General features: G+C 42.5%; 1 protein-coding gene across 1 annotated transcript in view; it reads left to right on the top strand.

Annotated features, from left to right (window-relative positions):
* Positions 1–701: 701 nt before the first annotated feature.
* SERINC5 (serine incorporator 5) overlaps positions 702–27,069 on the top strand; it is an 87,795-nt gene continuing 61,427 nt past the window's right edge. Inside the window, exon 1 of the mRNA XM_090276424.1 lies at positions 702–899. Within this exon, the coding sequence (XP_090132550.1) occupies positions 873–899 (27 nt within the window). The 5' untranslated portion in view covers positions 702–872. The remainder of the gene's footprint in view (positions 900–27,069) is intronic.

The raw sequence follows: 27,069 nt of genomic DNA, 5'->3' as shown, positions 1-27,069 counted from the left end.
AAACAATATAATTATATATGTGTTTTCCGGTGGTCTTAGGCGACCCCTGTGAAAGGGTCGTTTGACCCTCAAAGGGGTCGCGACCCACAGGTTGAGAACCGCTGATATAGAGGGACGAGAGCAAACGGCTCTCACTGGATTCTCGGAAGAGCCTTGGGAATCAGAGCAGAACAGCCTATGCGGAGACTCGAAGAAGCTTGGGCAGAGGAGCCTTTCCCAAAAGTTGGTAGGTTGTCTTGGCAAATGAGGAAAGAAAACAGATTTTTGGGACAGGGATCCAGTGGATATCCCTGTAGACACGAGGCAGAACGCAGACTAGCACCCATAGGTGCCCACTGCGCGGGTTGACCACAGGACACTCGAGAATCGCTCCACTAGAGGCTCCAGCAACCAGCTTTTTCGCCAGACCGAGGGAACAGGGGCGCACAGCCAAGCCTGCGCAGGAGCCTGGGAGAGTCTCGCCGGCCCCTCGCTGGGCGGCCTCCCGAGTCCAGCGCCGCACCGGGAAGTGATCGGCGACTGCAACCGCCTGACGCCAGCGGAAGTACTAGCATAGGGGGAGCCTGCTCCGCCGCCTGGCGCCGGGGGAAGGGGCGGCCGCGGGGCGGGGCTGAGAGCAGGCGCAACTGGAGGGGGCGGGAGTGGGTGGAAAGGGCGGGGCCGGAGGGCGAGAGGGGTGGGGCCTGAGGAGGCTGGGCGGGTTTTGGCTATGGTTGTTTTCGCCCGGGCCGTAGTACCTGGCGCTCAGCTGGGGCTGCCTGCGGTCGAGGTTTGAGCTGGTGTGTGCAGGGGCGCTCGAGGCTGTAGGGAGCAAGGAGAATCGGAGGGGAGCTGGGAGCAAGCGAGTGCGCTCTTGGTCCTCGGCCGCCGCGATGTCAGCGCAGTGCTGTGCGGGCCAGGTGAGCGAGGCTGGGTGCCACGCGGGGAGCGACGGATTGGGCGGCGGGTCAGGAAGCCCAGCCACCGCGCGAGGTTCCCTGGGTGTGCTCCCCAACTCCGCGGTCGAAAGTGGTGTGGGTGGTGGATCGGTCGGGGCAGATCCCGCGTCGCTTGTGTTACTGCCTTGGGCCTGAGCACGGCGCTGGGCTTTTGGGGAAATCCAGTGCCGCAGGCGGGCGGGAAGGGACTCGGGGAAGCCCGAGACCCCGAGGTCTTTACGTCCGGCCTTAAGGACTTCCCTGGAGCAGGGTGGGGAGGACTCGGGCGGAAGATCCCGATTGCTCCTGAAAGAGCCCGTCTTCTTCTCCCAGAGCCCGAATAGGTGGTGCTGGGCTTCGTAGCCCACCCGGCTCTGCCTACCGGCTGAACCCAGGAAGAGATGTGGGTTTGGGCAACATCTCCTTTCCCATGCCCTGAACAAAACTCAGGTCATATGGCTCAAGCAGGTGGCACTTGGCATCTCGTAAGGCTAGTGCATTTGGCTCTGTACCTTCGGGAACGTATCGAATCCTGGTTTCCAAACTACAGTGATCAGGTCTGGGTTTAGGGAAGACAACCCTGCTTCCTGCGTTTCTTGACCCAACCCTGGCGGGGCAGAAACACGGCTGCCTGGATAGTGAGCGAGCCTCCGTATCCCCGGTTTAAACTGAATTTGCCCGAACCTGTTTTGTAACTCTCGCTTGTTAAAACTCATGGTGTCTTAAAACATATATGTACATTAGGAGTAGGCGTCTCCTACTGGTGAGTAGTGCATCAAGGCAGAATTAGATTTTAACCCTTTAATGCTCATTTCTCACGCCTTCCTGCAGAGTTAGAAAAGCCGAAATATTGTAGGTAAAGCCTTCCAGACCTCCATCTCCCTCCTCCCTGTAATACTAATTATCAGCATCTCACAAATGAGTCTAACTCCGGTGGCATTCAGGGTCAGAGATGTTCTTGCTTCCTAATACATTCAGCCTTCGACAACCGAGGCCCACCCCTAAGTGATGTAGAGGTTAAATTGCTACAGGTTTCTGAAACCTTCGGATTGTACTGGCAAATAATCTGCAGATAATCCGACTTTCTTGGAGTGGCTACTTGGACTTATTGTTTCCTTTCTGAGGTCTCATACTGTACTTGGCATGCATTCAAGCTGGTCTTTTCAGGGATGAGAATATTGAGGTTTTTAACTTGAGGTGTAATGACTTGCCCTGAATCAGGCAAGAAGAGAGGATGCTTCCCACCTTTTCAGGGCTTCAGATAGCTACATGGACCGGAAAAAAGCTATTTTCTGAATGTTCTGTATCTCAAGAAAGTTTTGCAGATCTTTTGTTGTTTTGAGATACATTTTAATTTGATGCAGCACTTTTCATTAATAGTAATTACAATACTGATATTTCCAGGCATCTCCTCCACTTCTTTGAAAGCTCCCTGAAACATTCTGTCACTGCAAGTAACTAATTTATGGCTCTGAAAATTATCACTAGTACTCAAGTGGGTCTTGTAAAAGAATTATTGGTATAGCTGATACTTTGGTAGAATTTAATGACTTGCACCTAAAACTACCTCCTCAAGACTTTGGAAAGAACCCAATCCTGGCCATTCATCACAGAAAATTTAACTTCTGCTTTTCAGAACTGCTTGAGACATCATTGCAATGAGTCTCAAGGCAGTGAGTGGGTGATGACACTATGACTTCATATGGAGGGCCTAATAAGCTTTCATTAAAAAAACTCAGAGACCAACAGCAGCTAAATAAGTCTTTTTTGTTTGCTTGAGCACCTATGAACTGTTTTTACTCACAGCACTTCTGACGTCAAATGTATGGGGTACCCCCCTACCCCAGCCAACCAGTTACCCAACTCTGGACACCAGCTGGATGTCCAGTGATTCAGTTCTATTCTGACACTAACCACCTGGAGTTAGGAGTTAGTATTCCACAGTTTCAGGGCATAGTCCCACAGGACTGGATCCTTCCACTCTTGTACCCCCATTTCAGCCGCCATTCACAAGTACTGGGCCTTCCGTATAGGGGATGAAGATCAAATACAATTTCTTTTTCTTTTTTTATAAGAGATTTTATTTATTTTTAGAGAGAGGGGAAGGAAGGGAGAAAGAGGGAGAGAAATATTGATGTGTGGTTGCCTCTCGAGATGCACCCACAACTGGGGATCTGGCCTGTAACCCAGGCATGAGCCCTGACTGCAAATTGAACCAGCAACCCTTTGGTTTGCAGGCTGGCTCTCTATCCACTGAGCCACACCAGCCAAGGCTAATTTCTTTTTATATCACAAGACAACAGCACCAACTATGTGCCAGGAGCTGGCGATATGGCAGTGAGCCAGATAAACATCATCTCTGCCCTCAGTTGTCATTCTAGTTGCTGGGAGTTGGAGGATGTGGGAATGAGAGATTCAGTTTTTTGCCTGAGCAGCTGGATAGGTGATGGTGCCATTTACTGAGGTGAGGTAGGAGACTGGTAGGGAAGACGACATTTGGCAAGTTAAGCCCTTTGTTTTCTTTTGGCTCTGCTACATTTGAGATGCTGATTAAAAATTAAATATCCAAGTCACCAGTTGGATATTTAAGTTAGGAATAGTTTGAGTTTGGAGATAGAAATTTTGGTCTTTTAGAGACTTTGAGGACCATCAGGAACAATGTGTAACCCAGAAAAGAGCCTGGACTTTGGACTCAGGTCTGGTTTTGATTTGGGAAATCTGGACAATGAAGGCTGGTGTGACTGCACATGCTACTGGCTCCGTGTTAACCTCAGTTTTCTCAACTGTAGAATGGGTGTGATAATATGGCCTGTGGTTATAAGGATTGCATGTGATAACAGACAATCTCTAGTACAGGGTTTGTCACAGAATAAGGAACTCCCCAAATCTTAGTATGTTAGTGGCCATTATCCATCTGTACCTGGGTAGTCTTCAGTTCATCTTATTTTATTTTTGCACTGACTGTGATATACACTTAGGTTTTGGTTCGGCTTTCAGCTGATAGATGCTAATGGAAGTAGAACTTAGAAGAGAGGTCAGTCAACACCTTCTGGGTACCCAGCACTGTGGGAGGCCTCTGGGAACTGGGTATTGAACCAAGACCTTCCTTGCTGTCTTGGAACTTAGGGGCTAATTGAGGGAGGGAAGTGTGGGGGAAGCTAGCTACAAAAAATGACAGTGCATTCTGTCAGAGGGGAAATGAGAGGTATAATAAAATCTAGACAATCCTTTCAAGGCAATTCAAGAATAAGGCTTGGCAGAGTGTACTCCAGGCAAGTGTGAGCAGTAGTGATAATAAGAACAATAGCTTAATTTATTTCATACCTGCATTGAGCTATTTTTATTTATGTTGTGTATTTGTATTATTCATTCCCCTGACTAGGGATCAACACTGCAACCTTGGCATATCAGGGCGACACTCTAACCAACGGAGCCACCTAGCCAGGACTCTGGGGTGGGTGATATTCTAATTGGCCTCCTTTTGATGGTGAGGCAACTGAAGAACAGATAGAGAAATTCACTTGACTGGTCTTTGGTGGTGGAGTCAAACTTGGAACATGCGTTCACTGGACTCGAGTTGGAGCACTTGACTTCTATCCTGATTATTTTCATTACAGTGTACGTAAATGATGATGAATAACATTTGCTCATTATTGTTGTTTATAGTGGACCTAAGTTGGTTTTTTTAAAAAATTGTTTTTCTATTACAGTTGTCCCATTTTCCCCCCATTGCTCTCCCTTATGCCACCCACCTGGATTTTCTTTAAAAAATTTTTTTTAATCCCGACCTGAGAATATGCTTACTGATTTTAGAGAGAGGGGGATGGAGGGAGAGAGACATTGATGAGAGAGAGAAACATTGATTCATTGCCTCTCATACACGCCCTGACCAGGGATCGAACTCGCAGCCTAGGTATGTACTGTGACTGGGGATCGAACCCGCATTGGTGTACAGGATGAAGTTCCAACCAGCTAAGCCACTTGGCCAGAGCTAGACGTAAGTCAGTTTTGGATACACATTATTAGGCTGTTTTGTTAGATATTGGTGGTTGCCAGTAGTTATGGCAGGATGAAGTTTAGCTTCTTCGTCATTACCTGCTCCAGTTATAAAGAAAGCAAGTATCAGACCAAATTCTGCCATACATGCAGACATAATTGGCAGGCAGCAGCCTGATCTGAGACTTCATTAAGTTCCAGCTCTTTGCCTTTCTTGGTGCACAGACACACAACTTGCATGTTCACCTGACACAGATGGAGCAATATTCTGTTAGTTGGTAGAACTTGACTGAGATTGCTAGGACCACATGGATGAATTCAGTCCATGGTGCCAGTCTCAGGGTGATGACTCACCTGCTCTCATAGCGGGTTCATGTAAGGGCAAGAATACCCAGGCCAAGGTATTTCCAGCTGGATCATATTACCTGATCACTGAGATTTTCCCCAGTGAAAGCCCACTTCTAATATCTGTTACATTAATTAACAAAGCTGCTAATGCCACCTGGGACTATCCATTATCAAAGATAAATAAAACCAGGCATTAGTTAAAACATTGAAAACAGATTTTACTGAGTAACCACTAATACTAGGGGGAAAAGCCTAGCTCCATTTTGATCAGCATGATGGTGACAGAGTTTTACAGAGAGAATGAGGGAGTAGGGAAGACAAGTGAGTGGGGGCCCAAGTGGCATTAGGGACATGCGAAGTTACAAAGGGCTGGTTCAGTGTACATGTCATTGGGCCAGCTGTGTCTGCTGGCTGGCAAGTTAAGATTCTCCCCTTCCACAGAGACTAGGAGACAGGTCCTGTCCTCTTGATTGCATTTCTAAGGAATGGCTTTTGGGTCCTTGAGAAAGACACTCCTGCGTTGTAGGAAATAGATTTAGTCCCTGTGACAGGGACGGGTTAACGTTTGTAAGCTCTTTTGGATAAATGCTCTAAGAAATGGAGGCCCATCTCATGTGTTGACTAGAACAAACAGTAAATTTCTTTTGACAGCCCTGAGCTTTTTCAGACAAGAACCCAAAAGGCAAAAGATGGCTTGGTTATCAATCCCAAGCATGCAGCTTTGGGCTGCTAGAGGCCATGTTAAAGTCTGGTCAGGTCTCTGTGCAGGGATTTGGGCACAGTTGCTATGTGCTAAGGGTTCTTGCACTTCTCATGGGTTGACAAAACCTAGGGTCATCCAAGTTAGAGGTACCAGAAGCCCATGCAGGAGAGGACTTTTGAGTGTGGCCTCTGAGTTAATGTTAAATGTTAGCTGAAAAGGGTTTTCCTCATCAGGGCAACTGACCACCTCTAGACTGTGGCTTAAAATAGACACACGCATGTGTGTGTGCACACAGAATCCGCGAAGACTTCTTTAAAGATTAAAAATTACACACCACATAAGAGTAATGATTTCCCTGAAATGTCTTTGCTTCTCAATAAAACTGAGATCTCTACTTTAAAAAAAAAAAGATTTTATTAATTTTTTAGAGAAAGGGGAAGAGAGGGAGAAAGAGAGGGAAAGAAACATCAGTTGGCTGCCTCTCTTACGCCCTTAATCGGGGGGGACCTGGCCTTCAACCCAGGCATTGTGCCCTACCCTGGAATTGAACTGGCGACCTTTTGGTTTGCAGATGACGCTCAAATCCACTGAGCTACACCAGTCAGGGCTGATCTTTTTCTTTATGGTTACTTCTACAGATGGGTCTGTCTAGATGGTGTTTGAGTCACTGTTTTCCTTCGGTATGAAGGCGCCCATTTTTGTTTCAGTTACGTTAAGTTTGAGATCTGTGCTTTGTATCACTAGTATTGGCACTTTTCTTTTTCTATTCATTTTTATAAAACAGTCAAAATGCAGTAAAATGTGCACATAATGGCTCTCCCACATTTACGAAGGTGCTGATTCAGCTGGTGTTGTTCTGTTGAACTGGTGAGATAATGCAGAGTGGTTTGCAGATGTTTTTGTGTAGTTAAGTTCAGGTTATTGGAAAGATGAGTCTCTCATTTACCTTGAACAGTAGGGAGAGTGAACCACTGTTAGATAGAGAGTTTGCACGTTGGTTGCTCCTTCACATTTGTTTTCTTGGGCTGCTTTATAGCTGACCTGGGGGAGCTGACAAATAGCTTTGGGCTGCAGCAAGTGAGTAGGATGACTTTGCTGGGAGGGCCGGAGGTTGGGGGGGGTGGGTCAACCTGTAAGGAGTGGAAGGCTGCCCCTGACTCATCTCTCTGGTGTTGAGTTAGAAGACAGTACTCCCTCCCCCACTGTTTCCTTCCATCCATTTTCTGTGCAAATATCACCTGTAGATTTCCCACGGATAGTGAATACCTAGGAGTGAGTTGATTCTGAGACATGGAAGCTTTTCAGCTTCCCAGGTGTTTCATGTAAATTCCATTTAGATGCCTGAGATTGTGTACAGCTGTAATGATGGCATTATCTACTTAGATTTCAGAGCAGTACATGGCCAATTCATTTATGATAATTTGGCCTTAAAAAGGAAGTCTTCATATAAGCAGAACGAGCCATTGGATGCAATTCCATTTTATCCTTTGACTAAGCTATTTTCAGTACTTTAAATTGTAATTATAAATAAAGATCCTGTGTTCTTTTACTGTCCTGAGCAGCACTGTTAGTAAATTTTCATTACGTATTGCTGTTGTCAGTTAAATTTAGGGTTGAGATTGGATGCTGAGAGCAGTATTGATCAAGTTACTAATCTAAACCACAGATTGTTCCTCACGATCAGGTTTTACAAGTTGTCCAAAGTAAACCTTTGTGACCCTAGTTAAAATGTATTTTGAAATATTTCCAATGGGGATATCCTCTTATCTTCTAGCTTGTGTATTAATGATATTTTTTAAAATTTTAGAACATAATCTGAGAGTCAGTGTAGTGTGTTGTAAGAAATTCAAATACTGGATTGATTTGATTACATAAAACATCTGTTTGAATTTTAAAGGAAACAGGATTTTACTTTTGTTTTTTCTTATGTAGTTTGCCTTGTGAGATTAAAGTTGAGCTAATGTTTAAGGAAAGCAGCTGTTATGGAAAAACTTAGGGTGAGTTTTTATCACAGAATAAATTTTAAAACAATTTGTGGGTTTGAAGTAGGTTTACATTATATAGTGATTAGACAGCAGCCTCCTCCTGCTTCCATGCAAACTGTCTAGTTAGAACAAAAGGAGGAAAAATATATACACAAATCATGTTTGTGCAAAGATAACCAGGAGTGATGGAAAATCAGACTTCTATTGATCACTTTTTAATAAACTGGCCAACTTCACTTTGAAACAAAGCCCACGCGATTTTTATGGGATTTATTTTCCATTTTTTTGTTCTCATTATATTTCAGTAATTTTACAGAAGGCTGAGTTTCCTAATCTCTGATCCTTAGCTTGTGTGGTTCACCAAAATAGGGGAAGAATTCAGTCTTTTGTTCTTGACTCCGTGCTCATTGAACTCCTCCAGTAACATCTCAGAAATAATGGCAATGTTTTGTAACCATAGAAATGTAACTGTTCTCTGCAACAGCATTCTCTAACGATATGAATTTTATTTGGTTTGGTAGCATTAATCATAAGGACCCTAAAACATTGTTGACTTACTTTATTTGCTCTTGGAAGAAAAAAAATCTAACAACCCCTAAAGTGATATGTCAATTGATAAATATTCATTGGGTACCTAGCATAATATGATCCGAAGGCAGTAACTAGGCTAATTTTTATGCTTGGGAGCAACTAGTGAATTGATGCTGGATATCCTTAGTATAAGATTTCTCCTGGGGCAGAACTTATTGGCAGATCCCATTGAGGTTTGTGTACCTCAGCTTTGTGAACCTTTTATGCCTGGGAAAGGGATGGAAGCAGAGTGTCTCTTGGGAGAGACATTCTGGGAATAAATGAGCGTACTCAGAGGAGCGCGTGGAGAGCTGAGTCCCTGGGAATGGGTTTCAGGACTTCCATGCAGCGCTGCAGTTCCACACAGAGTGGTGTCTAGGTGTATTCTGAACACTTCTCTGGAAGAAAGTCCTTAACCATTCTCAGCCTCTCAAAGAAGTCTTATGATCCCAGGAAAAAAACGGATGTAAAACAAAACGAAACAAACCCCAATGTAGAATGAGGAGAAAACCAACAAGGGAGACATATTCATATGAAAGTCAGACAGTTCCCCTGGCAAAGAAAGAAAAAGAAAATTGAGGGAGGGTACAGCTTGCCTGGTGAGAGAAAGCCTGGGGCGTGGGAGGTGGAGGAGAGCTGCTGGTTTTGTGGATGACACAGAGAAGGTAGTAAGAGGGAGGCTTCTGGGGGGTATAGTGGGGGATGGTGGTGGTTTGGCAGCCTTGGTTTCCAGGCAACAGAAGCTACAATAGTGCGGGTTGAGGGTACTGGGGAGCTGGGGAACTGAGGCCAGGGATGGTAGGCTCTTATTTTTTAAGACTATAGCAATGGAGGGGAAGACCATTATTTTAAATCTTTTCTTTTTTCTCTAAACTAAGTATTTAAAGCCATATTTTACATCCCACATATTTTGATATGTTGTGTTATTATTTAGTTCAAAATATTTTCTAATTTTCCTTGTGATTTCTTTGACCTATGGGTTGTTTAAAAGTGTGTTGTTGTTTTCCAGATATTTGAGAATTTTCCAGGAGTATTTTTCCTGTTGATTTTTAACTTATTTTTATGGTGATCAGAGAACATATTCTGTATATATTCATTTCTTTAAAACCTATTGTTTTTTTTTTCTTTTTTTTGTTTGTTTTAAGATATCACTTTTATTTTAGAGCGAAGGGAAGGGAGGGAGAGAAACACCGATGTGCAAGAAAAACATCGACTGGTTGTCTCTCTAATTCCTCCAACTGGGGACCTGGCCCACAACCCAGGCTTGTGCCCTGACTGGGAACCGAACCCTGGTGACCTTTTGGTTCTCAGGCCAGTGCTCAATCTGCTGAACCACACCAGCCAGGGCTAAAACCTATTGTTTTATGGCCCTGATATTTCTTGGTGAGTGTTCTGTATGTCCTGAAAATAGCATATTCTATAATTATTGGGTATAGTGTTCAAGTTGGTTGCTGGTGTTGCTCAAATATTCATCTTTACTAATTTTTTTTGGGTGGTGGTGGTATCTAATTCTATCAATTACTGGGAGAGGGGAGTTAAATTTTCCAAATATGGTTATCTTTGTTTTTTTTGTCCCATTAATTGTGACAATATTTGTTTACTATAGTTTGAAGCTCTAGTAGGTGTACACACATTTAAGATTGTTATGTTTTCTTTTTAAGATTTCATTTATTTTAGAGAGAGGGAAAGAGGAGGAGAGAAACATTGATGTGATAAATCAATCAGCTGTTTCTTGAATGCCCCCAACTGGGGACCTGACCTGCAACCCAGGCATGTGCCCTGACTGAGAATTGAAACAGCAGCCTTTTGGTTCACAGGCCAGCACCCAGTCCACTGAATCACACCAGCCGGGGCTCTTTTCTTTTTTTATTGAATTTATTGGGGTGACATTAGTTAATAAGATTATATAGGTATACAATTCTATAATACAGCATCGGTATATTGTATTGTGTGTTTACGACCCCAAGTCAAATCTGTTACGTCTTCTTAATGAGTTGATCCTTTTCTAAAATGATCCCTTTTGTCTCTGGTAATGTGCTCTGTCTTCAAATCTTTGCCTGATGGCCTTACCACATTTTCAACTTTCGACTCATCTGTGTCTTATATTTAAAAGTGTCTCTCTTATAAACAATGGATAGTTGGGACTTGTTTTTTGATATAGTCTGACAATATCTGCATTTTAATTGGATGTTTAGATCATTTACACTTAATGTAATTATTTATATTTGCACCAAAGGAGGTTATATATTGTTGGTCTTTCCATTTCCCCTTCTGTTCTTTTTTTTTAATCTTTTTTGGGAAAGGCATTCATTGACTGTTTTTCAGTATTCTATTTTCTCTATTGCCTTTTTATTTTTTAAAATGTTGTTAGGGTTACAGTATGTAGCATCTTGAAGAGGGATAAGCATCAGAATTTCACTGTTAGTGATGGAAGCCCATGATGAATTAAGTAACATTAAATGAAAACCAATTTTAAAAGTGTTTTCTGCTTTATAAAAATGATTTATAGTTATAGAAAATTTGGGAAATGAAGAAAAGTATAAAGAAAAAAAATTATTTCTAATCCCAGAGAGAACAAATCCTATTAGCAATGTTTTATTGTATTTCATTAAGCCCTGGCTGGTTTAGCTCAGTGGATTGAGCGTCGGCCTGCGAGCTAAGTGTCGCTGGTTCGATCTTCCAGTCAGGGCACATCAGAGAAGGAAAACTCTGACTCCAAAAAACCTCCGCTGCCTTGCGGCATACCTCTTCAGGGGAAAGGCTAAGGGAGTAAACCCCGACAGAAAATCCGGAGCCGGAGTCCCTAAGGCGGTTTGACGTTGTAGTCAACACCGGCAACTCCTGCGGCGCACCTGAAGCCAAGCTGTATTGACTCCGTCTTTCCCTTGGACCCTTCAGCTGCGAAGAGAGGGGGGGTCTGCTGCATGGGCAACAGCAGACCCTCCATATCACCCTGCCCAGGCTCTGTAGCTTCAGCGTCATCGCAAGATGTCGATTCAACACGGGAGGAGACAGATACCGTGTCACTCCCGAGTCGGACTGCACAGCCATTCTCGGCGGTGCAGATAGACTCTTAAGAAGCTACACCATCGTCTCTCGAGACGGACGGCTGCCGACGATTGTATTTCATTCATGTTAAAAATGAATTAGACCAGCCCTGGCTGGTGTGGCTCAGTGGATTGAGCGCCAGCTTGTGAACCAAAAGGTCGCTGGTTCGATTCCCAGTCAGGGCACATGCCTGGGGTGCAGGCTAGGTCTCCAGTTGGGGGTGTACAAGAGGCAGCCACACATTGATGTTTCTTTCCCTCTCTTCCCCTCTCTCAGAAAGTAAGTAACATCTTAAAATAAATAAATAAATTAGACCATACTCATATACTGTTTTATACCCTAATTTATTTTCACAGAACAACATAAACAGTTTCAAATATAAGAATTCTTAAAAAGAAACATCTTAATGGCTATATTACATTTAATTGATCATATCAACATTTATTTCACTATTTTTATTTTATTAGAAATTTAATGTATTTCTTTTTTAAAAGGTATTATAAATAACTCCTATGCAATTTTTCTGTACACTCATGCCTTTTACTTTAGTTTAGAGCCTTGGAAATAGTCCTGCTATAACACAGCATGAATACATATCCTAAAAATCAAACTACACAAAATCATACAATAAAACCACAGGCATTATAGGAAAGATGGCATTGAGCACAGCATTCAAAAACTGCCAATAACACATTAAAAAAAAAAAAAAAAAGAACCTAGTAAAATAGTATTAGTTTTACATTTGAAAGAAATTGGCACTTGACCTTGAAAAAGACCTGAAATTTGTTTGTGGAAGTGGGTGTTGGGAGAGTTGCAGCTTGTGGACATCAAGTGGTGGAAGGAGGGTTATCTGAAACTGAATGGAGAGTTGTAACACCAGAGGTACTTCATTGTGACTCATACAGAATGCACTTGAACTGAGGTGTGGACATTTCATATATTCCCACGTAGCTCAGTTCAGCTGGGCGCAGTTTTTTCCGCTTTCAGTCAGTGTTTCTCACAGACAAAATTGCACATCCTGTTATGCGTGAATTGTCCTCTTGACATGGTAGGAAGAGGAAAAAGTTTTCCTTGGCCCTCGTAGGGTCTCTGGCTGGATTTGGAATATTAAACTGACAAAGATTTGATCAACAGGAGGAAAGCACACCCATTTATTTAGTGTATGAATTTTATGTGACTTGGGCACCTTCATGAGGGATGGTGAAACCTACTTGCTTTCATATTAGGTTGAACAAAGAAGCAGTTGTGGAAAAGTGACTAAACTGTGGGGAAGTGAAAAGGGAAGATAAGTATTATTTTAAAAAGGTCTGTTTGTATAGAATTCTCTCAACCTCAACTTTTTGTTCTTGATAACGTCTTTCTGGTACAGGGAGGGCTCCTTTCATGTGGGAGTTTTATCTCCTGCTTTCAGGAACGAAAAGGGAGGTCAGAGTGCCCTTTTTGCAGCTGCTGTTTTTCAAGTGCCTTTAAGTAAAAATAATCAATATGCCAAAGTGGCATATTTTGGGGTGAGATGCTCTGAACTCTTTCAATGTCAATCCTGTTGGAACATATTTACTTGTACATTTTCAGAGCAAGTACTGTATAGTTGAACCAACCATAGAATGAATAGCTCAGAAGCCTTGGACGTTGCAGACCTTCAGAAAGGCTGACCCTTGCTCACCCCTGTTAGCTGTGAGGGAGGCGCTGTCTACTCCCCCACCCCCGCACTTTGGACTAACTCCCAGAAAGTTGGTGCTAGAAGTCTTCTGCCCCTGAGACTCTGTGTGCTCAGATTTCTTGTACCATAATAAGTTAACTCCAGAGACAGGAACTTCCTATCTTCAAAAGCAGCTCTAAGCTCTACTTAGACTTTTCTGCTCATGTCTTGGAGAGGGATGCAGTAGTTTTGTATGGTAGTTAGAAGAGGCAGGCAGCCTCTCAGGTGGCTGGGGCCTGTGGCTCCTGGACCGTCGAAGACCACAATTGGGTTGATGCTACTGCTTCTGGTTTTGAGGATCGCTAGTGTCTACCCAAACCGTAAACTGAAAATTGAGACGTGCTGACAGAGGAAAACTGTGCCTCTGGGATGACAAAGGTCAGTTGGAAGCCCAAACCTGGGAGCTTTTAGCGCACTCAAATAGTTTTTCAGGATAATGGTCGGGCTGTTTGAAATTAAACTATCTTGGGAAGTTCTTGGTTGGGAGAAAGCCAGAGAAAGTCTCATTGCTGACTGAGGTTTCTGATGGGAGTGATACCTCACTCCTCGTGGTGGGTTACCATTCTCAGATGCCTTATGTGAGAACCCTGGAAGTCACACAGTGGACCTCTGGGGCTAGAAGGATCCTCAAGGGAGTAGAATGCCCACCTTCTGTTATTGGGGAGGAGACAGGCCCCCAGAGACAGGGCCTCTTCCAAGGCCACACAGCTAATCAGCTGCCAGCAGCGGTTGCCACCAGGCTCCCCTGGCCTTTGCCATGTGCCCCAGTGCCCAGTACACAGTTGACTCTTGATAAATGCCAAAAGAGTGAATGGGTAGATGTTCGTTTTTTTTTTTTCCTTACAATGTCTGCTATCTTTGCAGAGCAGTTCAGCAAAGAGCTCATGGCTACAGACTTTAAACCTCATCTCACGGTTGCAATCTCATTTTTTAAACTGTATTTGCTCTCATAAAATCAATCTAAACCTTTTGACACCATTCTTGTAAGCTCCCAAGCAATTGTTTAAAATTACTGTCCAGAAAATCCTGCTCTGCCTATGGAGTGTATGATTTAATAGAAAGCGGTTTTAAAGAATGTGCTTTCTGCCCTGGCTGGTGCAGTTCAGTGGATTGAACACTTGCCTGTGAACCAAAATGTCACCGGTTCAATTCCTGGTCAGGGCACTTGCCTGGGTTGTGGGCCAGGCCTCCAGTTGGTGTGCAAGGGGCAATCCATCGATATATCTCGTACACATCAGTGTTTTCCTCTCTTTCTCCCTCCCTTCCCCTCTCTCTAAATAAATAAATAAAATCTTAAAAAAAAAAAGTGTGCTTTCTAACCAAGTGAAGTAGTTCTTAAAAGTTGCAGGTTGCTGAGTAAGGGGTATTAGGCCATTTAGAAAAAGCTGGTTAGCCAATGAGCTGTTCTATGCAAATTGTTATACCCAGCAGTGGCTTCTGGCTACAGGCTTTGGAAAGCATGAAGAAGTAAATTATTTCCTTATGATAGGGGGAGAGGAGGGATGAGGGTTGTCATGGGATTGCATTTTCTTGGAAACAAGAGGTTCAGCAGAATTGAGTCTTTGACTTTTTCTGCTATAGTGCGGCAGAAAGAAAGCAGGGCTCAGAGTGCTGTAGAAGGCCAATGCCTTCATTCCATTTGCCCCTCATTATGGGGATTCTGAGGGTACAGTATTCCCAGATATTAGGGGAATGCATTGCCCTCCTCAGCCCCTGCCCCTTCTACTCAACATTGTCCTTTCAGGTGTTTGTAAGATTTTGAGAGTTATGAAGGTCAGGTACTGTAAACAAAGCCCAGAGCTTCTGATCAAAAAGTATCAATTCTATGATACTATGAGGCTATTATTGGAAGAGATAAAGAAAAAGCTACAGGCCTGTTCAGCTGTGGCTTTTGGGAGGAATGCATCCCAAGGGCAGTGCTGTTGGTGTTTTGGGTGGGGCAGTTCCTGCTCTTGAAGGGAGTCCTGGGAGAGCTGAAACTGTTCGTGCTTGATAACCTCCAATGTCAGTAGCACTCACCAGTCTTGGTGAAAGCACTGCCCCTACCTTTGTGACTCACGTTCCAGGGGGATGGGATGTTGCTGCCCAGATCAGAACCACTGAGTGATCTGGGATTGGTAATGGTTTCATATAGTTTAGAACTCCAGCAAAAAATGGTCTGAATCCTACATCTAGTAGTGCATAGCTGGGGAGATGAAACGGACATAGGTAAGCAAGGTAGAGGATTCACCACAGCACCACCTGGATGTATATAATATGATTTCAAAACTTGACATAAGGACATAGGCTGTACTTTGCACGTACAGTAGTTTACTTTAAATGTTGTTCACAAGTATCATTAAGATTTTAGTGCTTAAGCTAAGCTAATGTTATGTGTTTGAAAGGAAAGGAGAAAAACATGCTTTGTAGTGAGAGAATTCACTTAGACATAGTTCTGGTGTGCATTTTTAGGCCTTTTTTTGGTGATTGTTGATAGTGTTGATGTAAGAAATATCCAAACCTGTAGAGAATTATTATGAAAGTTTATTTGAGCCAAACTGATGACTTAGGCTGGGGAGCAATATCTCAAATGCTCAGAGACTTACAGTTTTGCAGCTTTTATGCATTTGAAATTATGGAGGCAACAAGGAAGATTAGATGAAGGTGGGAGAAAGCAAGGTGGGGATTTGATTACAGACTAGTTAAGAAGATTATGTGCTCTTGATTGTTAATACCCTTTCCAGAGGTATTCTGGTATCTCACTTTGTTGTAGTCAACACCGGCAACTCCTGCGGCGCACCTGAAGCCAAGCTGTATTGACTCCGTCTTTCCCTTGGACCCTTCAGCTGCGAAGAGAGGGGGGGTCTGCTGCATGGGCAACAGCAGACCCTCCATATCACCCTGCCCAGGCTCTGTAGCTTCAGCTTCACTGGAGAGGACACTCCAGCGTCATCGCAAGATGTCGATTCAACACGGGAGGAGACAGATACCGTGTCACTCCCGAGTCGGACTGCACAACCGTTCTCGGCGGTGCAGATAGACTCTTAAGAAGCTACACCATCGTCTCTCCAGACGGACGGCTGCCGATACGATCTGGTATCTCAAAGCTGTGTTAACCTAGATGCACAAGAATAATGGACAGGGCTGGCTTAAAACTTTTTGCTAAAGAAGTTAATAGGCTTGGGAGTGACTACCCATCATGACCTGCCCAGTTAGGGACTTATGATCAGATTACCTAGTGAAGTTACTTTCCATAGAACCCCTATTTTCTATCCACAGTAGTTTAGAGGCACTATAGTTGAGTAGTTAAGAGCTGATTGTGGTGATGGGCGGCCAGAGTAGCCTTTGCCCCTTGCCAGTGGTGTGCCTTTGATCTGTCTTTGAGTTTTCTCATCTGTAAAATGGGGTAATGACTAGTATCTTCATAGGATTTTGCCCTGGGAACAGTAGCTGGCCCAGAACATGGGTTCATTAATGTTAGTTGTTATGGGGAGGGCTGGCACTCTCCGTTGGGACAGAGAGCAGTACCCAACTAGTAAGTTGTGAATAAACATATTTTGAGGCTTGATCTATGCTCTTTACATTAAAATAATATATAGCTCTAATATTTAACAATATTAAAATGGGTTAAAAGTGGGTCTATAAAAAGTCTTATTGAGTTAGCCAAGAAGTTCGTTTAGTTTTTCTGTAAAATAAGACACATTTTTTATTTTCACCAATAACTTTATTGATGTGAATATTTTGAGTATGTGAGCTATCTCCTGCTATTGGCTTCTAGAGGGTAGAGGCCACTAGAAGATGCTGCTAAGCATCTTCCAATGCATAAGACAGCCCCACAGCAAAGAATTATTTGGGCAAGATATCAGTAGTACCAAGAAACTTCGTAAACCATTTCTGACACGTTTGATCAGTCACAGCACTTTCTCCATATTCTGCACAAAGCCTTTTTTTGCACTTCAATTGCATGTTTACCTTTTTTGAAATAATAAAGCGTGATATGCTGAAAATTTTGCATGTATTCTTCCATCTTCAATATTAAAATGGCTGCACAAAAATTCACCAATTTTGATAAGCTTTTTAAAAAATGCATGCTATATAACAGCCGTCACACTATAATCTAACAGAATTGTTCAAATGAAGTGAAAGACAATCAAGCACTACTAGAGCTATTGTATGGAAGAAATGTAACGAACTTAAGAAGGTATGAGTGAAATTTTTAAATAATAATCTTGTAATGGCAAGGTTTTTCTAATTGTGATGGAAGATACATAAGTCAAATTGAAGAATTTGACCATGTAGAAATTAGAAACTTGCCCATAGAAAAATATAAACAAAGTCAAGACACAAATTATACACTGTAATTTATAGGAGAGATCTATTTTTCTTAATTTACAAAAATTGTTCTTATAAATCAACAGAAAATACATACAATATAAAAATGGACAAAGGCCAGGGATAGACAGTTAAAGGGGAAAATGCAAATGGCCAATAAACATGTGAGAAGATGCTTATTTAGTTTTACCCATAATTTAAAAATACAATTCAAAATGAGATATTGTTCATTAATCAGATTGGCAAAGTTAAAAAGTATAATACCCAGAGCTGACAAGGTGATAGAAAAATCTACCTTTGTGGATTCATGTTTTTTCATCGTTGGAAAAATATTTCACTTAGCATAATCTCTTTGAATCATAATTAAATATGTCTTGTGTTCTTGGATCTCGCAGTTTTACTATTTTTTGTATTAGAAATAAATGCAGAACATCTTCATGGATCATTGATAGTGGAGACTAATTTAAAATAAATTATTAGCCTTCTGTACAATGGAATACTATGTCATCATTAAAAAGAATGAAGAAAATTTGTGTGTGCAGAGGAAAGATTCCAATATACTGTATAGTGTTTAGTAGGGATTAGAGAACAGTATGTGTATGATGAACCTATGTATAACTTTCAAAAGGAATAGCCACATGTTATATATGAAGATGCTTGTATATGTATATATTTGTGAGTTTTTAAGATAAACCGGAAACTGTCAACAGTGGTTAATGTAGTGGAGTAAAAACAGGAGATTGGGGGTAGGGGATAATGTAGGTGGCATTTGCTTTTCATTTGAAACCTTGCTGTGCTGTTTGAATTTATCATGAGCACGTGTTGGCTACTTCTTTTAAAAGTTTCAAGCTTGTTTTAGTAAGCTTTAGGTTTTAACAGACCTAAATGTGTGAAATATAACATGTTATATAATTGCATTTTCTGGCACTGTTTTCATTTCGATATTACCTTTGACCTTTGAGGAGGAGGTAGTAGTGATGATGGTGATTGACGGTGATGGTGGTGGTATGGTGGTGTAGGTGTTGATGGTGTTGGTGGTGGTGGTGGTGGTGATGGTGTAGATGTTGATGGTGCTGGTGGTGGTGTTTGTATTATGTATTTAGGAAGTGGGTTTGTATATAACAGATTTAGCACATTTTTGCATTAAGACAGGAAACTGAGGTTATCAGTTTGTTTTTGCACAGCTGATATGTGGTGTAATTTATTTTTATCTTTGTTATCCACAATTTACATATGTAAATGAAAACATTTTTAACTCAAGTGTACTGAGCTGAACTAGAATAAAGAGTATGCCACCTGTAAAAGCGGGTGCCAGGATGATTAATCTTTGTCAGAGGACTCTAGCCGGCCGTAGGTTATGAGGAGGCATTGAAAGGGCTGCTTTGGTACAAGACAAGAAAATGGTTCGAGAAATGGCAGCTCTAGTACAAGGTTCAGCCATTTCAATGTGTAGTCTCTTAAGAAAACTAACTGTTGAAAGATCCATGAAATATTTTATGTAAACTTTACAAAGCATTTTATAGCTGACCAATAATTTAGGAAACACATGAAACAATTTCAGCTCCTAAGTGCTGGGAATTTGCCCTTGGAGACAGTTGATTCCTGTTTAAATTAACAGGTGTTCAAAAAATCTCATAGTTTTATTTTTATTCTTAAAGTGGAATTGGAGAAATGCCTAACCTTTTACTTCTCTCTTGAGCGGAAGTGTCCAACCTTTTAAAGTTATTATTTGAGGGGTTTTTTTTGTTTGTTTGTTTTTGTTTTTGGACACTTGCTTATTTGTCCATAAGGGACTATATTACATCGTTTTGTAATTAAAGAAATGATTTATAAAATGTATAAAATTAGTTTTATTGATAAAGTTTACATACCATTATAGGTCACACATTTAAAGTGTACAGTTCAGTGGTTTTTAGTATGTTCACAGTGTTGTGCAGCTATCACTGCTGTCTAATTTTAGGACATTGTTATCTCCTCCGAGGCCATTAGCAGTTATTCCCATTTTCCTCCCAAACTTCCTCAGAGCTCTGACTCTATGGATTAGCCTGTTCTGGAAATTTCATGTGAATGGAACTGTACAGTATGTGGTCTTCTACGACTGGCTTCTTTCACTTTTTTTTTTTTTTCATGCTTTTCAATCACATTCATATGTTGTAGCATGTGTCACTCCTTCATTTCTTTTTTATGAATATACCTCATTTTACTTATCCATTTAGCATTGATAGTTGGGTTGTTTCTACTTTTGGACTGTTTTAAATAATACTGTTAATGAACATTTGCTACAGGTTTTTATGTGGACATGTTTTCATTTCTCTTGGGAGTGAAATTGCCGGATCATATGGTAAATATAGTTAACCTTTGAGGAACTGCCAGATAATTTTCCAAAGAGGGTGCTGCATCTTGTATTCCCACTAGCACTTTTTGGAATTCTGATGAGCTTTGCAGTCAGAAAATCAGGTTTCATCATCTGTAAAATGGGAATTGTGATACATCGTAGGGCCCATTCGAAGATTAAATGGAAGAATGTTTTGGAAGCACCTTAGTGTAGTGCTTTGATCAGAGGAAGTATTTGAGAAATGGTAGGTAACTATTATTTATAATGATTACTGGGTATAGGGACCTTCCTGGTTGCCTGACACACCCATCTGTAATTTTTGGTGTTTTGATGGCAGTACAGCATATAATTTCCTGCCTTCTTAAACTGGGACTCTGCACAGCTTGATGCTTTGAAGTAGGGCTGGGGCTCTGAGCTTTGTTCTGTCTCTGGAGTTTTGCTTGCTCTTCTTGGGTACACATGTATGTGCAAGTGCATATGATGCTTGCATACAGAATAAGCCTGTGTTTTCAAAGCAGTATCAAGGTAGCAAACCTACTGTCTTATCTTTCCTTTTAAAAAAAAAATTATTTTTTATCCTCACCCTAGGACATGCTCGTTGAGAGGGTAAGGGAAGGAGACAGCCAGGGAAACTTTCATGTGAGAGAGAAATGATTGGTTGCATGTGCCCCAGCTGGGGACCAAACCTGCAACCCAGGCATGTACCCTGACTGGGAATTGAACCCATGATCTTCCTGTTTATGGGATGATGCGCCAGCCAGCTGAGCCACACCAGCCAGGGCTGTCTTTGTCTTTTCTAGTATTACCAGTCTCTCTCTCTTGGCACTATTAAGGTTTTGTTCATTAATCTTACCCTTGCAGGGTGTTAGATTAGAAAAAACAAAAATAAATTCTAGAAGTCAAATAACTTATCCAGGTTTCACATTCATCTCTGTAATGGAAGAGGTAACGCTGCTCTTCCTGCCTATCGCTAGGGTGGTTATCAGGTTAGAACGACAGGAAGTTTGCGAAGGCATGATCAAAGTGTTACACTTGGATGGGAGTGTGAAAATGGAAGAGTGTAGTCTCATGAGAGAAGTGCAAGCCTCCTCAGAGAGTTCAGCTCATGTGTGTGAAGTTAGATTACGGGCTTCTGGAATGTAGAACTCACACAATTTCACTAATCCTGTAATGGGCATACTTACCATTATAATCTGTAAAATGTAAAGAGAAAAACCGGGTAGCAAATGCTTCCTCTTAGATGGTAGAAATGGTTTTATATTTCCTTTGATCTGTGCAGACATTGGACTCTTATAAAACAAACAAACCCTCAAGAAGAAACAAAGCACCACTTCTGCCGAGAGCATTCCAGGATGATCTCAGCTAGAAGTCACATCTCCCTCTTTGGGCTGCACCATGCACCACTCATTTAGCTCTGTGCCTGTCCACCCCATGCCAGTTATTTCAGTAAGAGCCCTATCTTTCCTGGTAGACAATGAGCTTCTGAATTGGTTAATGAATATATATTAATTTGTTAACCAATGAATTAATTGGTTAATTAATTCATTGGAGCACCCATTTTGTTGCAGGCACCAGGGATACAGCCTAAAAGAAGATGGTCGGTCTTTGCCTTGATGGAATATAGTCTAATGCAGGGGACAGATTTTAAAGAAATCATTCCCAAAATACCTAATTCCAATTGTGATGAATTTGATAGAGTTAAGGTTTATAAAAGAAACTTAATCCAGGCAGGAGGATTAAGCAGGTCAGGAGGCAGCGTGGGGAAGCATTAGTGCTCGGACTGCCACAGAAGGTCGCAGTTTATGGACTGCAGGAAGGGAACCAGCTAAGAGGGCGGGCAGAGCTGAAATCCAGTTCTTGGTTGCTTACTCAGGCTGTGCCTTTTTTTAATTTGCAGAAAGGCATTGTTTAGACTAGTAGGGGCAGTGTTTAGCTCCTGCGGCAACACCCCCCCCCCCCCCGCCCCCTGCCACATCTCTAAAAGAAGCATTGTGCAGATCAGTACATTTCCCCCTACTTTATAATGTTTACTTAAGAGGCACCTGACTGAGGTGGAAGTCCCAGTTCTTCCACTTACTTGGTGTGTCTTTGTTATTTGATCAGCTTTTTAAAATCTGTAATAGAGGTTGGCGATAACAGCACAGGGTTATGATGAACATTAAATTCTATAATGTATATAAAGGAATCTAGTAAAGTATCTGTTGCAGAAAATAGGTGCTCAATAAGTTGTGTTTCTACAAACTTGTTCGTAGTTGTTGCTTTGGTTACTGTTGTTTCTGCTGTCTAATTTTGGCCCACTGTTCCACATTTATCCCTGTCTACCCCAATTTCTTCCTTGACTTCTTTGGGAAGACTGGATATTGGCTAAAATGCCTGCCAGCAGGCCCTTCTTACTTTCCAGCTGGTGAGTGGGATGTTGCATCATCATTCAGTCTTAGTGTTTTTTTGGTTTTGTTTTCTTGCTCTAAAAATTTTAAATAATAAATAACTTTATTTCAAGTTTTTCTGTATGCCTAAGGATACCAGGAATTTAGTCTCTAAGTTTAATTTCATTAGAACATTGACTTTCAAACTTGTTCTCTTTGTAAAGCATGGTGTTTCTTACTCAGTACCATGAGAAAGTTAGTGATATGAACTATATATGGTTTTATAGCATGATATCATTATTATATATGTCCCGTAAAATCCCAAGCATATTTGTTCATTAAAAAGCAAGCTAAACATCATCATCTAATGCCTAGTTTTTCATTAATATTGTGATGTGTTTTTCTGTTTGCAGTCTGGCTATATGTAATTGGGAGCACGTGGTGAAGGCGTAAGGAAAATTTATAGGATTAAAAAATGAAAATTAAGAAAAATGAAGCCATTTTGGCAGTACGTTTTAAAATATAGGTTTTATTATCATCCAGGTATGGCAAAGCAAGCAGATTGAGAGACAACTGCTGTTTGTTACTCACAGTTCCCAAGAAGGAGTTCCCATGCAGGGCCGCACTGGGAAGCATCAGGGCCAGTCAGGAGGCAGAGGAGCCAGGGGAACGCATGGGCGGGCGCCTTTGCCTTGGGAAAGGCAAGGCAAGGCAGGGTAAGCAGCTTTAGAAGTGGCTGGTGTGAATAATTTCAGTGCGCCCTGGGGTATAGGGATGGTTTCTAGTTGTCTGGTATCTGGTCCTGAGAATTATTACCTCTTTGAGTCTAAGAACCAGACAGAAGAGGTGGTCCAGAATATTGGCCCTGGATTGGTTGGTTTGCACACGAAAAGTATACTCATAGGAGAGTAATTTGCTATCTTTAGGAACTGGCTAGCCCTGGGAGGGGCAGTCCTTCCTGAGTCAGCAAGGCCCAGATGCCAGAGCATCAAGAATACAGAAAATAACTATATTAGATTTTGTTCCTGTAAATTAGGAGAAATTTACCACGATTTAATTTCAGTGATGGACCCCTTGGTCCAGGTGTGACACAGGAGTGCTAAAGTAGCAGGGTGTAAGAACTCCTAGCTTGGAGTGGATAAGGCCACAGTTTTGGGTCTTGTTCCCATGTGGCCCAGTTTTATTCTTACAGGTACCACCGTATTGTTACAGAGCAAAAGAGGGTTCTTTCACATGGCACCTCGGTGTAAAACCCAACAACTAGTGTTGAAAACAGGTCTTTATATACAATATTCCAACCTGGGGAAGACAGTGAGCACTTCAGCTCAGAGCCCTGTTCTCCCACAGGACCCAGCACTTCCCTTGCTCCCCAAAAGGCTAGAAGCCAAAAACATGCCCAGGAGTTCCCCATCCCTTATCTGTCAGCTGTCTCCTTCAGGATCTGGTGTACGATGTCATCAGCCTCTTTATAACAGTCCAGGAAAACATGTGCCATGTTGCACTGGGTCATGCATGGTTCTCCCTTTACCCTTTCAAAGCCGTATGGTGTTATCCTCACCAAAATGTCTGCACCTATTTTTAAATCCCTGACTGCATCTGTGACGCAGTGGGTGTGGTAACCAGTTCTGACCACTCACAGACGCTGGCGCAGGCTCTGTGTGCTCTTTCTGCACCATTCCATGGTCAAACCCCTCCCATCTCCTTGGGGCCTTGGAAGAACCAAACATTTGCATAACTGAGACACTAGTTACTAGCCATAGTCATGCAAAGACATCTTAAAAGCTGTTCCCTTTTCCCCATCCCCCAACCCGCAGGTTCTGGGGATTTTTGGAGACCCCCACTCTGTAACAGTATCACAAATTCTTAAGTCTCCTTATAGACACCAAACTTGCTAGTGTTGATGAAAGGTAATGGCAAGCGATGGTGGATCATAAAGCTTTGCCCTGCCTCTCAGAAATCACCTAAAAACAGGTGCATCCAGCCATGGTTACTTGGTCAGGTGATTTTTCTTCCCAGAGGAGAGTACAGTAGGATGTTCCCCAGGGGAGCTTACCCCAGAGAGTGGGGTTGGGGCCATTTTTATTGAAGCTATCCTTGAAGCTCAATTTATAGAATTTCTTCTCTTCTGATACTCTGATTTTGCCAAGGTTGTCTTGCTATTTAATGATGCCAATAAAGTGAATTTTATAAATAAAATAGCAAGTCATACATAACACATGTGGGTAGCAAATTAAATGGGCTTTTACTTTTTTCTGGATCAGAAGATTTCTACTCTTTGATTTTTCACCATCAATTAAAATTTTCTCTTGATTTAGAAAACTTAGGAAGTTTATGGTAATTTTGAAAACTTGGAAAAACAGGACATGATAAAGGAAGAGATAGTATAACTTAACAACTCTGGTTGATATTTTAGTGTATTTATCTTTCTCCAAGGAAGTTTCTGTCAGGGCAGCCCTGCTCTGAGAAATCACCCAGAGACCGCTGTGGAAGCAAATAACTGACTTATTGAGGGACCAAAGGAAGGCGCAAAAGGATTTAAGGGAGAGGCAACTCCCAGACTGACTCAATGGCCCATAGGAGCAAGGGAAGCAGGGGAAGGGTGACTCCCAGTCCTTCTCGTGGGCCCATAGGAATTGCCACCCGCACTTCTGCAGGCACCCTTTTTTATACTTGTGAAACACACCTTTCGGTAAGGGTGAGTTTGCTTATCAACATATTCGGTAGGTCATTTACATCTCATGCGCCACACCCCCCCTTTCCCACACCAGGTTAGTTAACATATCGGGCTAGGTCCATTACCATGTCCCTGGGAACAGGTTCAGTCCCTCGGCATATCCTTTGGGAACTGCTAAATCCAGGGTCAGGTTGATTAGCATATACCAAAAGTCCGGGTGTGCATTCTAGCTGCCTCTGTGTTCTGACAGTTTCCATTAACATTTTTGCATATTAAATTATTTAAAGACATCTTTTTCATTCTGTCATTCCCTTATCTGGTGGCGTTGAAGTAGTGTTTGATCCCACTGGAAACTTGCTTTTATTACTTGCCATCCTGAAGAGTCCTGAATGAGGAGCTAGGGAAACTTGCTTTCGGGTATATGGAATGTCATCTTTAAGCACAGGATTGTTTAAAGTTTCAATCTGAATTACATACCTGCACCTGCCATGGATTTGTTTTAGATACTGGATACTCAGAACAGAAGGCCCTGCCACTGCAGAAGGAAAACACTTGCCATGGCACCTGAGCTTGGGTAAAACTTTGAACCAGCCATGGATCACCTGGGGAGCTTATTAAAATGCATATTCTAATTCTGAGTCAGTACGTCTGGGGTTGGACCCGAAAGCATGGCTGGCCCATGAATCACACTTGGAAAGGTTCTGCAGAATTTGCCTGATGCTTTCTGCTTTTGCTGTGAAGCAATTCCTGCTTTTGTTCTGCTCTGGGCTGGTCTTTTGGGGGCCTGGCTCCACCTCCTTTTTCCATCACCTCCTCCAAGCTGCTCTAGACTCCAGCTTTTCCTGGGCTCACACCCACATTCCTGCCAAACCTGCTCCGCTCTAAAGTTTCCCCAAGTCAGGGGCCAGAAAGATTTTTTAGTTATTTCCTACTTTCTTGCCCTCCTCTCACCCCTCAGCTTCCTCTCTGGGAGATAAGGCCTAGTGCTGTCTGATTACTTTCTCTCCATGGAGGGCCCCTCTGCCTGTCATCTCTGCCTGGTCCCCAACCTGCTTCCTGCTCCTTAGGCTCTTGGGGGAGGAAGGAGGGGCATCAAAGGAGCCCTCTGCTCAGTCCAACATCCACTCCACCAAGCTGACTGAGAAATGGTAGGTTTGACTGAACAAATAACTGTAATTAAGGTTTATCTCCTGAACTGCCTACCCCTTGGGCCTGTTTATGACAGCAGTTCATTCAGTGTGTGCATCAGCCTGGCTTTGTGGTCCATTGTTTTTGATTTTGTTGCTGGGGTGCTGGTCTTCGCAGTCTAGGGCTGATAAAAGCTCTATCTTTATAGTTTTAAAAATCAGAGGGAATATCACTCCCAAACCAAGTTACTTCCTTAAAAGGAATGCCTCAGGGGAAGCTCTCCTTAGACTCCCCTCTGCCCACCCATCTTGCTTGCATAGGCAAATACCCTGATGAATAAAAGAGGTGAAAGTTGCGGTGGGGGCCCCTATATAAGAATATTTTCATTTCTGTTGGTATTTTGATAGGAAAAAAATATGATTCAGGGACTCCTTCATTTGGCCCTGGTTCCTTTTGCAACTGTATTTCAGGAACATTAGCCAGTTTTCTGAGCTGGGGAGGGGGGCAGTGGAAGGGGGGAGTCACATGTGTATAAAGTCACCTGCCATGGAGGCAGCCCACACCTAAATCAAACATCCTCATCGGTGCCAGCTGGCCTTGTCATGGGGACCTGGTTAGAGAAGGGTTGAGTGGATGCTGATAAAATCCACCGGGCATCTGGCAGCACTTCAGCTGGAAAAGGCAATCACGAGTGGACATTCGCTGGGGAAAGGCTCACACCTATCCATTCCTTCCTCTTCAGGCCAAAAGTGGGAGAAGGAGTTAAATTTCAAGGATGAAAGGAAAAGAAGGCTGGAAAGGAGGCTTCCTGCAGGCTTGAGGGACTGATGAATGGTGAATTAACTGTGAGAAAGTGTTTCCTCAGCTGTATTGTTACTTCAGCTCCTGCAAAAGCTATTAAACCAGGACCTTTCATGTGGCCACCAGGCTTTCATCCAGAAGGACAGTGTGTTAGAGGGAGGGCTGAGGGTGACCTTGTGGGAGTGTCG

This window comes from Furipterus horrens, unplaced genomic scaffold, assembly GCF_987537825.1.
Source record: "Furipterus horrens unplaced genomic scaffold, mFurHor1.1.pri manual_scaffold_5, whole genome shotgun sequence".
Lineage (NCBI taxonomy): Eukaryota > Metazoa > Chordata > Mammalia > Chiroptera > Furipteridae > Furipterus > Furipterus horrens.
The sequence above is the reverse complement of the archived record's forward strand: the minus strand, read 5'-3'. Positions and strand labels throughout refer to the sequence as shown.